General features: G+C 41.4%; 1 protein-coding gene across 1 annotated transcript; it reads right to left on the bottom strand.

Annotated features, from left to right (window-relative positions):
• Nucleotides 1-668: 668 nt before the first annotated feature.
• LOC119655170 (beta-1,3-glucan-binding protein-like) lies at nucleotides 669-12,821 on the bottom strand. Its single transcript, XM_038060920.1, has 4 exons — nucleotides 12,527-12,821; nucleotides 1,786-1,880; nucleotides 999-1,709; nucleotides 669-945 (listed from the first exon to the last, which is right to left on the bottom strand). Exons 1-4 carry the CDS (start codon nucleotides 12,645-12,647, stop codon nucleotides 730-732), a joined length of 1,143 nt encoding a protein of 380 aa, XP_037916848.1. The 5' UTR covers nucleotides 12,648-12,821; the 3' UTR covers nucleotides 669-729.
• Nucleotides 12,822-13,036: the final 215 nt, after the last annotated feature.

Here is a 13,036-nt window from a genome sequence, read left to right as displayed (position 1 = left end):
AGAATAAGGATAGGAGAATACAACTTTGAGATCGTTGACAATTTCTCCTATCTAGGGTCGAAAATCACAACCGATAACAGCTACGATGATGAAATCCGCACACGGTTGCTGTCAGCCAACAGAGCCTATTTCAGCTTACAAAGACTGTTCCGCTCGAAACGTCTCACCATAGGGCCAAAGCGCTTACTGTACAAGACTATGATCTTGCCAGTCCTCATGTATTCCTCGGAGACTTAGGTTTTTAGGAAGAAGGATTGCGAACTCTTGGCCGCGTTCGAAAGAAGAATCCTCTGAAGAATTTTTGGCCCCCTACATGAGGATGGCCGATTCCGTAGCCTACACAATGACGAAATCTATGAGCGATACCATGACCGTCAGGTTGTGGATAAAATGCGGCTCAATAGGTTACGGTGGGCGGGTCACTTAATCCGTATGGATGAGGATGATCCCACCCGGAAAGTCTATAAGAGATATTAATTTATGGTAGAAAAAGAAGACGAAGCAGACCCTGCCTAAGATGGAGCGATGGCGTAGGCCAGGACGCCAGACAGCTTTTAGGGCTATCGAATTGGTGGACCTCGGCGCAAAACGCTTAGTAAGCACTTGTTCTGCATTCGATCTTAAAAGTGGAAACGATTTGAAAGGATAGACTCCAGAAAATAGACCAATTTGTTATTCTATCTAAAAATCACTAGTAATATCATTTTATTTCAAAATATCAGAATAAATTTACAGAGCATAAACTCGAATATAATCGATTTGAAAATGTGAGTCAGCATTTCCTTCTTCATAATAGTTCCAGCTTTTTAACCATGCATCGCGGGCGTTCCAGAACTCAGTTGCCGCCTTTGGTGAAGTATTAAGCCATGGTTTCCTATCTGGATTGGAAGCGTCATCAGGGAAAAAGGTAACGCCACCGACAGCCAAATTAATGATAAGATGAAACTGTGAAATGGATGGAATAATAAATGTGGTAATTACCGCCCAATATCACCTACCTCTTGATCAAAGGGCGCTGATTTTTCTCCCGCTTTCCATGGATTGGCAAGACCAGGGTAGTTAGTATCGAATTCGCCACGATCCCAGAAACCGCTCCCAACATCTACAGATCCAGTCTCCACATCATCTATTTTGAATGTGATACGATCAGGGGACCATTCAAATTGGTACCGATGGAAATCTAAATTGTATCCTTGACCAGTTGCTGTATTTGTTATGAAACTGGTGTTTTCGAAGGAATCAAATTGTGGTGCCGGCCCAAAATGCAAGGTTGATGCTACCCTCTCCGTTCCAATATTTTCACCATTTTCAACTAAATTTCGATTGCCTCGAGATTCTATAATATCGATTTCCCCACTTGATGGCCACGAGCCATATGCGTTGTCTGTGGGAAGCATCCAGATAGCTGGCCATAACCAATCGCCCGCTGGTAGTTTAGCTCTAACTTCAACACTTCCATATTTGAAGCTGAATGATTTCAATGTACGGAGTCGAGCGCTTCGAATAGGATTGATAATGTTCGTTGGGGTTCCAGTACGTTCACATCCCCAAAATGCAGCATTCGTACAATCACCTTGAATGCTCAAAGTTCCGGATGAAAGGAAAGCCTCTCCGTATATTTCAGATGTGAGAGTTGGCTTGATGTGGAGGATACCATCTTCAGTGTACGAGTTGGAACGGTTGTTGGTATACCACTGGAACTCCCAGTTCTGGAAAAATGGAAAGTATTAGATGGTGTTATAATTTTAAATTCCATTCTTAATAGCTGAATCGCATCGCACTTACTCCACCTCCTGCTAAGGTACTTTCATGTTGCCAGTGTTTGAAATTGAGTTTATCGAAATTGTCCTCAAAAATTAATTCTCCCGCACAAATACGATCTGCAATTAGGTAACCGAAATCTTTATAAATGTCCAATCTAATCAAAAGCAAGATAAAGACGACCACGCATATTCTGCGCTAGTGAAAATTGTTAATTTTAAGGACAGGACACTTTAAGGCAAATCTATGGGATAGACTTTCCAGTGAGAAATGGCATGTCAGCCCCGATCCACAGCGAAATGGACAGAGTTTTAATAGACATTTTCACCTGTCTCATTTTTTTTAGGACTGCACCGTTACTTCTGCCTGCCTTTTGGACTTTTTCTACCGACTTCGATGTTCAGACCAATCTTGGCAAGCGATTTCTCGTTAGCGCGAATTAGGTTAACATACCCTGAAGACGCCTGCCTTGCAATTTTTCCACAATCGGTGCAACTCCATATTTATCGCGGATCTCCTTTCGGATGAAATCAAGGCACATAGAACTAGTGGCATAGTCCAACGTAACATCTGTGTCTCCATTATCGTAAAGCGCGGTTTATTGTCTTTTATAGCGGGCCAACACTTAGAACTATAGGGTACAACAAGGGGCACACTGCCTAAAAGTTTAGATTTGATACGTCCGTTAATACGTCGATCACAAAGAGCGCCCCACTTTAACATAATGCTGAAAATCGATGATGCCTAAGGTTCGGTAGACTCTTATAAAGGCAATTAAGAGGTGATAAAATATTGCAATGTTGTACGTCTAATGGTGACAACCCGTTCACGACATGATTGCTGGATACTGACTGCTCGCAGCAGACGAGGAAGAGTGGCGGCGGTTAATTTCCCCAAAAAGCCATTAAGGTGGCCCCTCACTTTGGGGGCTGAAATAGAGACTAACAATTCATTCCGGAAAAGATATATTTTGAAGTCAAATAATATGCCTTGATCGGAAAATTTGTAATCCAGAAGTCCTGTATGGAAAAGGTGCGTAGAGGGAACATCATAAAATAGTTTTTGACATGTAAATAAATATTCTGAAGTGACAGTGGAGACACACAACATTCATTGGAGGACACTCTTTTAGAAATAGGAAGTTAAAGTCGCATTTCCGGTGGAAAGTTAAACCAGGCGTACCTAAATAACATAACTCCAAAGCTGTATGCAATCTACATCAAGATCGGGAAAAGACAATTTTTGCCACACAATTCAATGAAACTAGACAATGTCAACAAAACACAGATCACACCCCAGACAAGCTCCCTGCAGATCGAAGATATTGTTTAGCAGTTGAAGTGCTAACTATGTTTTTACTGAAAAGATTTGGAAATCGTACTAAAATGATTGCATGCAGAAGTATCCCCACTTTCCACTTTTCCAACGAATTACAGCAATGACCCTCACCGAAACAGTGGAGGCATGATGACTCCAACAAAAATTCGGCAGACTTTCAATCTAGAGGAATCGAGCCGAAAAAACTTTGCGATTACGGTCATTAGTTCTTCGGATAAATATTTTTTCGGCGGTAGGCATCGTGTCACCAAAATTGACCTGGAAAAGATGCGAGAACAAATAGTGTTATCTTAGGAGGCCGACCAGTCTTCGTTTCAAGAGCGTTTCTCTTGTCGAAGATCAGCTCATGGGGTTTTCACTCCAACCTTCGCAGGCTGCTATCCGCAGGCGAAGCAAAACAAAAGACAAGACCTGAGACCCTGAAGGATCATCGCATGCCATATTAGCGGCTTTCAGCATTCGATGATAATATTCTCGCATCTCATTGGACTGCGGATGGTATGTGGTTGTCCGGAGGCGCTTGAAACCGAGGATTTTCTTGAGCTCCGAGAAGAGAGCAGATTCGAACTGCATTCCGTGGTAATTACAGCGGGAACGCCAAAGCGAGGAATCATCTCTCAATAGAAGGTCTCAGAACATGAATGTGATGTAATGTCCTTCAGAGGTATTGCCTCAGGCCCCCGCGTAAACCGATCAATGATTGTGAGGCTATACTTGTTGCCGGGCGAGCTCGCAAGGGACCTACAATCTTGATGTGTATGGTTTGGAGGCGCTTTGTTGACCTAGAGAATAGTTGCACTTTTTGGCTCAAAAATTATCGTCCTTGTTCATGGACTGTCAGAAATATTCCTCAGCGCCTAGCCATTTCGTTGCCCGAATACTGGGGCACGCAAGATCGTGCGCGAAAAACTTCCTTACGAAAATCGGCCAGAATATATGACATCGATCCCTTTGCGGAGATGTCGCAGCAGATATAAGAAGATGGGGCTAATACGGTAATTCTTGGAGTGTGTATTTGAACCTCGACTGCAAGCTCTGAAGAACTGCGTCATTTTTCTCCGCGACAAGGTTGTTTCTTTTCCAGACATATGTTCAGTATTTGAAGTAAACTAGCTTATGAAAGTTGATCAACGAAATTCCTTTTTTTATGATCCTTTAAGATATCTATAAAACCTTAGATTGATGAATTGATCGGTTTACAATAAAAAAATTAAAGCAAGCTCATTGCGTGATTATTATGTTGGCTCAATAGAAGGCACATTCAGGATCGATGAAATGGTTGCGACCTAACCAGCAGCTAAGTAATGCTGGCCCTGGGGGGTTAAGAGCTAAATCGAGATGGCTGACGTAGCTAGTTAGTCACTGACTCGAAAACCGAGTTCTACATCAGTTTGCCAAAGGGAGGTTATAATTCTACTCCTTTTTCTTTCGCCTTTGTCCCGTTTACAACGGGGATCGGGTGATTATTCCTTGATAATATAGCGGCTTTGAAAGCGGATACATTTTCAGTAGCTTCTGTCTAATTTTGTAATACTGGCTCAATCTGGGTGGTCAAAGTTAGGTATAGGTCCCAAGGCAAGGCAAAGTTAGGTATAGGTCCCAACAACATGAGTTGGTACCCACGAAGGAGCATAGAACCTGGGAAATGCCTGCTGAACCAACAACAGCTCTACTACCAAACCCTACCTACACTTCCACGTAGTTACCGCCGTGAAATTTTTCCTTAACGAAAAGCTGCAGACGGAAAAAGATGAAGGGGAATCTCCGGCGCCTAAAAACGGGGCAAATTGTATCAACTTGCCCCCCAAGGGACTTAAGTAGGGCTGACAATCGTACATGGAAAACAACTTGTTACCAACCCACAAAAGGAGCTTTATACTGGAACGATTTGCACAATTTTCTCATGGAACGTGCGCTCCCTGTATAAACTGAATGCAGCTGAGCAGCTAGTCGATACCCTGTCCCAATATAGGGCCGATGTAACAGCGTTGCGGGTGATACGTTGGACAGGGACGGGTTTGCTGGAGAAGAGCCACTACACCATATATTATAGTGGTATGTGTGCTGGAAGTAGGTTTCTAAGTCAGCCAAAAAATGAAAGCCACTGTTATCTGCTTCTGAAGCAAATTTAGAAATATAATATAAGCTTCATAAATGTTCACGGCCCTACACAGGTGACTATAGAGTCGGAGAAAGATACCGTCTACAAGGCAGTAGAACGAACCAACCAAATTGACCACGCTGAATGCCGCCACCTCTCAGCCTTGATGAATGTCAGAACATATAGGGGGCCAATAGAGACTCGGATCACTATCTCGTCGGCACGGTATTCCGGACTCAACAATAACACCACCTAGAATCCTCTCTGATAATCAGGTGAGTGTTAACACCGCCGTTCAGAGCACAGCCACAGTAACGCCTATAAGAAGGAAATGGATGCCGCAATAAACGAAGTCAACAAATGTCCTGGAGATGAAGCATCATCGAATGATCTTCACAACCACCTGATGAACGTTATTATTGACACGGCCACAAACATACTCGGCCACAGTCCTAAACAAGTCGGGAAACCGGAAGCTTGACGCTTCAGGTATAAAAGGTTTTGTGTTTCCCTATGTGAGGAGCATAACGTAGTTCTCCATTGGCTTATAGCATTGACCCGAGATATTTAAATCGCTCAGTTCTGGGCAAGTTACCACCATTGCCAGAATTCAGCGATTTAAATATCTGGAGGGGCAGATTACTGCCATTGAAAGAACTGAGCGATTTAAATATCTCGAGTCAATGCTACCAGCCAATGGAGAACTGCGTAATGAAATGTTTCAAGCATTAACGCCACTTGGATGAAGTGACATTCCCCAACTGGTGTTCTGTGTGATCGGCGTATCAGCGCACGTCTCAAATCTAAAATTTACTGCAATGTCGTCCGTCTGTCGCTCTCTATAGTTTGAGTGTTGACTATAAAGGACAATGAACGGCGTCTTGCAGTAATGGGGACGAAGATTGCACTGGTGGCGTGACACGTTTTGATCACGTCTGAAATGAGAATATCCGCGATCGATATGGGTTTGCACCGATCGTGGAAAAACTGCAAGAGAGGCGTTTTCGATGGTGTGGTCACGTAATTCACGCTAACGAGAATTCAACAACCAGTATTGGTCAGAACATCGAAGTCAATGGTAAGCAACCAAAAAGCCGGCCAAAACAATGGTCGCATGATACACTGGATGGGGATTTGAAGGTCTCGCGATTACATCCTGATCAGGCATTTGATAAAATAAAATGACGAAACCGATCACGACGAGCCGACCCCGCTTGTGAACTCAAGGCTGAAGAAAAAGAAGAAGATGTGAGGAACGGTGAGCCTGACAGTTCCGTGTCACATAGTTAAAAATTCTATTGGCATCTATTTTGAGGAAGTAATTTAAATAATCATTTGATGGAAAGCCCTGTATTGAAATAGTCAACCTCATACGCTTCACACTCTGAGTTTAATATTATTAGCAAATGCCAACAATTTAACCAACATCAAATATAAACAAGTCGGAATACCGGAAGCTCGCGCTTCGGGTATAAAGGTTTTGTGTTCATCTTATGTAAGAGACGCACATTTCTCTGTCCGTATATAGCTACAAATCCAACATAATCCTTCATATTTTTCCAAACTACGAGACATACGTACATATTAGAGCCATAGATATCACGCTCACCCTAAACAAACAAACTGCCTATTACCTGCTGTACACATATATGCACGTATCTAAATTTATCGTACCCATATTTCCGATTTACGTCTTATATCTATCTGAATTAGGCACTAGCCGCAAAGTTCATTAGCACGCATATATTATATACCTACATATACACATGTCTGGTTGACAAATAACTAAAAAACTAAAACAAAATAATTGTCTGCGACCCAATTCATAAGAATTCATTTCGTTGTGGAATTGACGAATTGATATGTGATGATGACGTCATGCGGGTTGTAAAGTGCACGAAATTCACAAAAAATTGTAAAGTTTCACCCCCAATAACTTTGTTAATAATAGTTGGATTTTCTTCAAACTTGACCAAACTGTGCCTTATATTCTTCGTTACACTCATGCCAAATTTTGTATTTCTGGGATGAACATAAGGGGGGGTGCCGGGTAAATTTCTAAAATGTGGAAATATACTATTATTAACTTTATTTGTGCAGATATCGGAACCGGATATATTTTGAGGCCTAGATTTCGTAGAGATGCACCACTGTGATTTTTTCCAGATTTTTCGGTTGGATAGGTTCTGAGAACGAGACCTGTTACACTTTTTGTGGGTCATATTTTCAACCCTTACTCCCCTATGTTTCATCTAATATCAAATATTGAACCAGATTCGAAAAGTACTAGTTGAGGCCTTTCATTTGATACCCTACTTGGCTACATTCTGTGAAAAAAAAATTTGCACCCTCCATTCACATGTACGGAGAGCCCCCCTTAAACTTAACGTAAGATGGCGCCACTTACTGCATGTAAAGGGATCACCAGATTACATACTCTCACCAATTTTCGTAACAATCGGTCTAGCCGTTTCCGAATAAATCGGGTGTGACAGACAGACAGACAGACAGACAGACAGACAGACAGACAGACAGACAGACGGACAGACGGACAGACAGACACCGTCACCATTCTAATAAGGTTTTGTTTCACACAAAACCTTAAAAAGGGCTAGGGAGAATTAGATTCTTCTTGAATGGAATTTTAATATTTCACTCGAATTTCAATTATTCTCGTTAATTATGACGTCAGCATCTTATTTGTATGGCTTAGGATGCTGTTAATTAGCACGAAATTGATAAGTTTGAACGCTATAACTTTCCCAATAATAGTTGGATTTTCATGAAACTTGGCATGTGTATGCACGAGGCTGTCCTCTATGTCGGTGCACTTAGGATGAACTTAAGGGGAGTTTTTTAGTCAATTTCTAAAAGTTGATAATATACTATTAGTAAATTTGTTTGAGCAGATACCGTAATGGGATATCTCTCGAAGATTAAATTTCGCATAAGTGTTTTGCACAAAACCTTAAAAAGGGCTGCAGATAAATGGATTCTTCATAAATGCGACTTTAATATTCCACGCGAATGTCAATTATTCCGGGTAATTATGACGCAGCATGTGATTTGCATGGCTTTGGAAGCGGTAAATTCTCGCGGAATTGTTAAGTTTGAACTGCTATAACTTTGGCGTTAATTGCCAGACTTCCACGAAATTTAGCACGTATATACGAAATATGTCCTCTATGCTGGTACGAAATTCGGAAGTCCTAGGATGAACTTAAGGGGGGTTTTTCAGTAAATTGAGCAGATATCGGAATGGGACATATTTTGAGGCCTAGATTTCATCTAGACGCACCACCCTGATTTTTCTCGGATTTTAGGTTGGGTAGTTTCCGAAAATGAGTCCTGTCTCACTTCAAGTGCGTACATTTTGACTCCTTACTCACGCACTTTGCAATTTATGCCAAAACTAATACCAGTCTCGGAAAGTGCAAATCGAGACCTTTCATTTGATACCCTACACAACTATATCCGGTGAAAAAAATTTGTGAATCCCCCCTTTGCATGTATGGGGAGCCCTCCTTTAAACTCCACCTAAATTTATGCCACTCACTGTATGCGTGGGATTTCACAGTTCCCATCTGTCCACCAAATTTCGTTCGAATCGGTTTAGCCGTTTTGGAGAAAAATGCGTGTGACAGACAGACATACAGACAGACAGACATTGAATCGATTTTAATAAGGTTTTGTTTTACACAAAACCTTAAAAAGTGTGAACGGCTGGTTCGGCAACTAATGTAAGCTAGCAACGGAACGGAAGAATGCTGTACACCGAGTAATGTTGCATTTTCAAAGAACGCGGCCATGCGTCGAGCAGATAAGCGACTCTATAGACGGAAAAAGAAGCCTGGGAGAACCAACAAGTTTGTGAACTCAAAAAGTGTAGGGAGCAACCGCAACAGGTGCGAAAGTTTTACCAACAGGTCAACAGGACGAAATCTTATACACCTAGATGTTCAACCTGAATGTGTATATTAGAGCGATGGGTTGAGAAGTTTGATGAACTGCTCAATAACCAGAACATCGGTGAGTTGGAGGTCCCGCCAATGAAGACAACGGACAAATGCTGCCACCACCAAATATAGAAGAAACAGTTCCGTGCAATTCATTGGTTTCATAAGTTGCTAATTACAGCCCAATTTGTTAAATATGAAGGCGACCAACTACACCAAGCCGTTCATCAACTTATGCTGAAGGTGTGGGGCAGCGAATCAATGCTGTCCACTTGCAACCGGGCATTATCTGTCCAAAATAATAAAAAGGGGGATATCACGCAGTGCAGTAACTATAAAGGTATCCCGTTGCTGAGCACCATCTACAAGATATTCTCCGCTATCTTGCTGGGCCGGATAGCCCCGTACGCCCAGAAGAGGCGTCACTCCAGTCAAATCAGCAACAGATCAGATTTCCTCTCTGCAGAAAGTTACGGGAAAACTCTTGGAATATATACATCAGTTGCACCATCTTTTCAGCGACTTGAAAGCCTCCTATGATTTCGAATGTGATCAAAACGTATCACGCCACTAGTCCAACGCAACATCTCCGTCTCCATTACCGCAAGACGCCGTTCATTGTCTTTTATATTCGGCCAACACTCAGAACTATAGAGAGCGGTAGATGGGCGACATTGCTGCAAATTTTCGATTTGAAACATTAATAGAACTGAGTGATTTAAATATCTCGAGTCAATGGAAAACTGCATTATGGTCCTCACATAGGGAAAAACAAAACCTTTTATACCTGAATCATCAAGCTTGCGGTTTCCGACTTGTTCGTAAATGGTGTCAAAAAGGGTGACCTTCTCTAAAAAAATCACAATTTCCCACTCTTTCAAGACCACGTTTTCTCACATTTAATGCGCAATATTCCTAAATATTCCATAATTAAGCCTATCATTTTTACATGTCATTTGAAAGCTAACATAATGAGGGAGCTTTTATCAACAGGTTTCTATGTTTAAAGCACCGTTAAAATAAGGCATATTGAAATTTAGATAAAAAATCGATTTTGAAATTTCTTTAACATTTAAGCAGTTATATCTTGGAGGTGATGATGACCTCTGCGATTAGAAAATTGGCCATTTATAAGAAATTTCATGTAGTTTCGGAAAATGGTATCGAATTTGGGATTAAATTATTGAGGGAGTGGGAAATTGTGATTTTTGGGAAGGTCAGGCTTTGTAATGGTAAAAGAAGAGTACCCATTCGATGGACCAATTTTCCTCAAGCAGGTAGTACTATTCACCCTTAAAATTTGTACTATCATGAACGGGTCAGCCTGCATAGTGTGTCTATAAACACTATGCATAATTAGTAGTAATATTGGGTTGGGGAAAAAGAAATGTCGTGTTTTGTCAATAGATGGCGACACTTAAACATATCTTGTGTTATCGCACCGGGTCATACTATACGGCGAAAACGACAATCTGTGCTACAAGTGTCTCTTTGACAGTATTGTGATCGTACGTTTCAGTCTTAAGTTATAGCGCGTCAAAGATGGAGTCCACTAAGCAAGAAATTCGTCATATTTTACGTTTTTACTACCTAAGAGGTGAAAATGCAACGAAGGCGGCCGGAAAAATTTGTGAAGTTTATGGGCCCGATACGGTAACGATTCGCACAGCACAGCGTTGGGTCGACCGATTTCGTTCTGGTGTAGTGGATGTTGAAGATACACCTTGTACTGGTAGGCCGATCGTCGTAGAAACCGATAAAATCGTCGTAATCATCCAAGTATATCGGCATGTGAGCATTCGCTCGATTGGCCAGGAACTGGGTATAGACCATAAAACCGTTTGGAACCATTTGCAAAAGATTGGATTCCAAAGAAAGCTGGATGTTTGGGTGCCACATGAGTTGACACAAAATCAACGCCTGCGATGTACAGCTGAAACGGAACGAATTCGACCCATTTTTGCGGATGGTGGCTGGTGATGAAAAGTGGATCACGTAGGAAAACCTCAAACGAAAAAAGATCGTGGTCGAAGCGCGGCGAGCCGGCCCAAACCATCGCCAAGCCCGGATTGATGACCAGGAAGGTTTTGCTTTCTGTTTTGGTGGGACTGGAAGGGAATAATCCACTATAGGCTGCTCAATTCCCTCGATTCGGCCCTCTACTGTGAGCAACTCGACCGTTTGAAGCAGGCGATTGACCAGAAGCGGCCAGGATTGGTCAATAGGAATGGTGTTGTGTTTCACCAGGACAACGTTCGGCCTCACACATCGTTGACGACCCGCCAGAAGCTACGGGAGCTCGGACGGGATGTCCTATCGCACCCACCGTATAGTCTGGACCTGGCGCCAAGTGATTACCATCTCTTCCGGTCCATGCAAAACGCTCTTGGTGCTACTAAGTTGGCCTCAAAAGAGGCTTGCGAAAACTGCATGTCTGAGTTTTTTGCAAATAAGGAGGGGGGGTTTTATAAGGCGGGGATAATAAAGTTGCTTTCTAAATGCCAACAAGTTTGTGAACAAAACGGCGCATATTTGACTTAAATCGGATAATTCTAAGTATGTTAAATAAAGCGTCAAATCAGAGTGAAATTATGCGGTGTTTCCAACGATTAATTAATTGAAGTAATAAAAACCTTGTTGTTTCTTTTCCGTTGGTGTGGGTATTTTATTCTTGCAAATACCGATATTTCGGGAACCACTTGCTCCCTTCATCAGTGCAAACAAGTTTTGAAACTTGGAAACTTGTTTGCATTGATGAAGGGAACAAGTGGTTCCCGAAATATCGGTATTTGCAAGAATAAAATTCCCACACCAACGGAAAAGAAACAACAAGGTTTTTATTACTTCAAAGCGTCAAATTTCGATGACAAATTCATTTCTTTTTCCCCAACCCAATATTTCAAGGACAGGCAGAAACAATTTCCAAAGTTTGCAACAACCCAGTTGCAACTTCGGATCCTCGTTACCCTTGTGGAATTGGAATATTGTGTTTTAGACGTACCCACATTTAATATCTGAGAGCTGCCTAGAAGCAAGTTCAGTCTAAAGCTGAACTTTGGCAAAATCGAATACAATAGCTAATCTTTGGCATTTATTTTTACTATAAACCATTCATTATTACTGGAAAATAATTTATTCCACTTTATACAAATATATGCAGTCTATAAATATTAATGGCACTTCATCATTTTCAATAGCGCCAAATAATTAGAAAAACAAGAACAGAAACAGAAAAACGAAAAGTTCCCAAAATTGTCAACTATGTATGAATGAATCACTTTAATGAATTTTACAAAGTTTTTTTGTCATTCAATCTGGTTAGCCATATTTATGAGTTCAGAAAAATAAAACGAATTTAAAAAAGCCTCACCAGTCTTCTGAACAGCGGATCCACTGGCGGTAGTAAGAGAAGCGGGGCAAGGGCCGGGCACTTGAGCAACCAACGTTGAAGCGGTAAACATCAATAGATTAATTACGATTGATAGCATCATTATACTATAATTATCTTTTTAAAACCACTAAGCGTAATCATGGGAATAAATGCATTCCCCACCGGACACCAACTAATAACACTACTTAGAAAAGTCGAGTTTCCTATGCATAACATCCGCGTTTTGAACAGTGGTAAAGAACCGAAGGAACTATGATAGAATGACTCCCTGCTGAATCCACCACTCTATTTATATTCAATGGTAGAACCGATAACATCTACATCTGTTATTTTTTGCATAATTATGCACAGTGGGTATTTCGATGTTAGTAAGAAACTACTCAGTACTCGACGCGAGGCTATCTTCTTTTATCAACTCACTATTTTAAACAAAACAAAAGGAAAATCAACTTTTTTGGTGCTCTCGCCAACTTAGAGAACATGAGATAT

Source organism: Hermetia illucens, chromosome 4 (genome assembly GCF_905115235.1).
Source record: "Hermetia illucens chromosome 4, iHerIll2.2.curated.20191125, whole genome shotgun sequence".
Taxonomy (NCBI): Eukaryota; Metazoa; Arthropoda; class Insecta; order Diptera; family Stratiomyidae; genus Hermetia; species Hermetia illucens.
Note: the sequence above shows the minus strand (reverse complement) of the source record. Positions and strands in the feature narration are given on the sequence as shown.

What these genes read in the sequence shown, in the direction of transcription:
- LOC119655170 (XM_038060920.1), bottom strand. Translation starts at nt 12,647, where the DNA reads ATGATGCTATCAATCGTAATTAATCTATTGATGTTTACCGCTTCAACG. An exon ending in GTACCTTAGCAGGAGGTGGA is followed by an intron (nt 1,710 to 1,785) that starts GTAAGTGCGATG and finishes CCATTTTTCCAG; the next exon opens with AACTGGGAGTTCCAGTGGTA. An exon ending in CAGCGCCCTTTGATCAAGAG is followed by an intron (nt 946 to 998) that starts GTAGGTGATATT and finishes TCCATTTCACAG; the next exon opens with TTTCATCTTATCATTAATTT.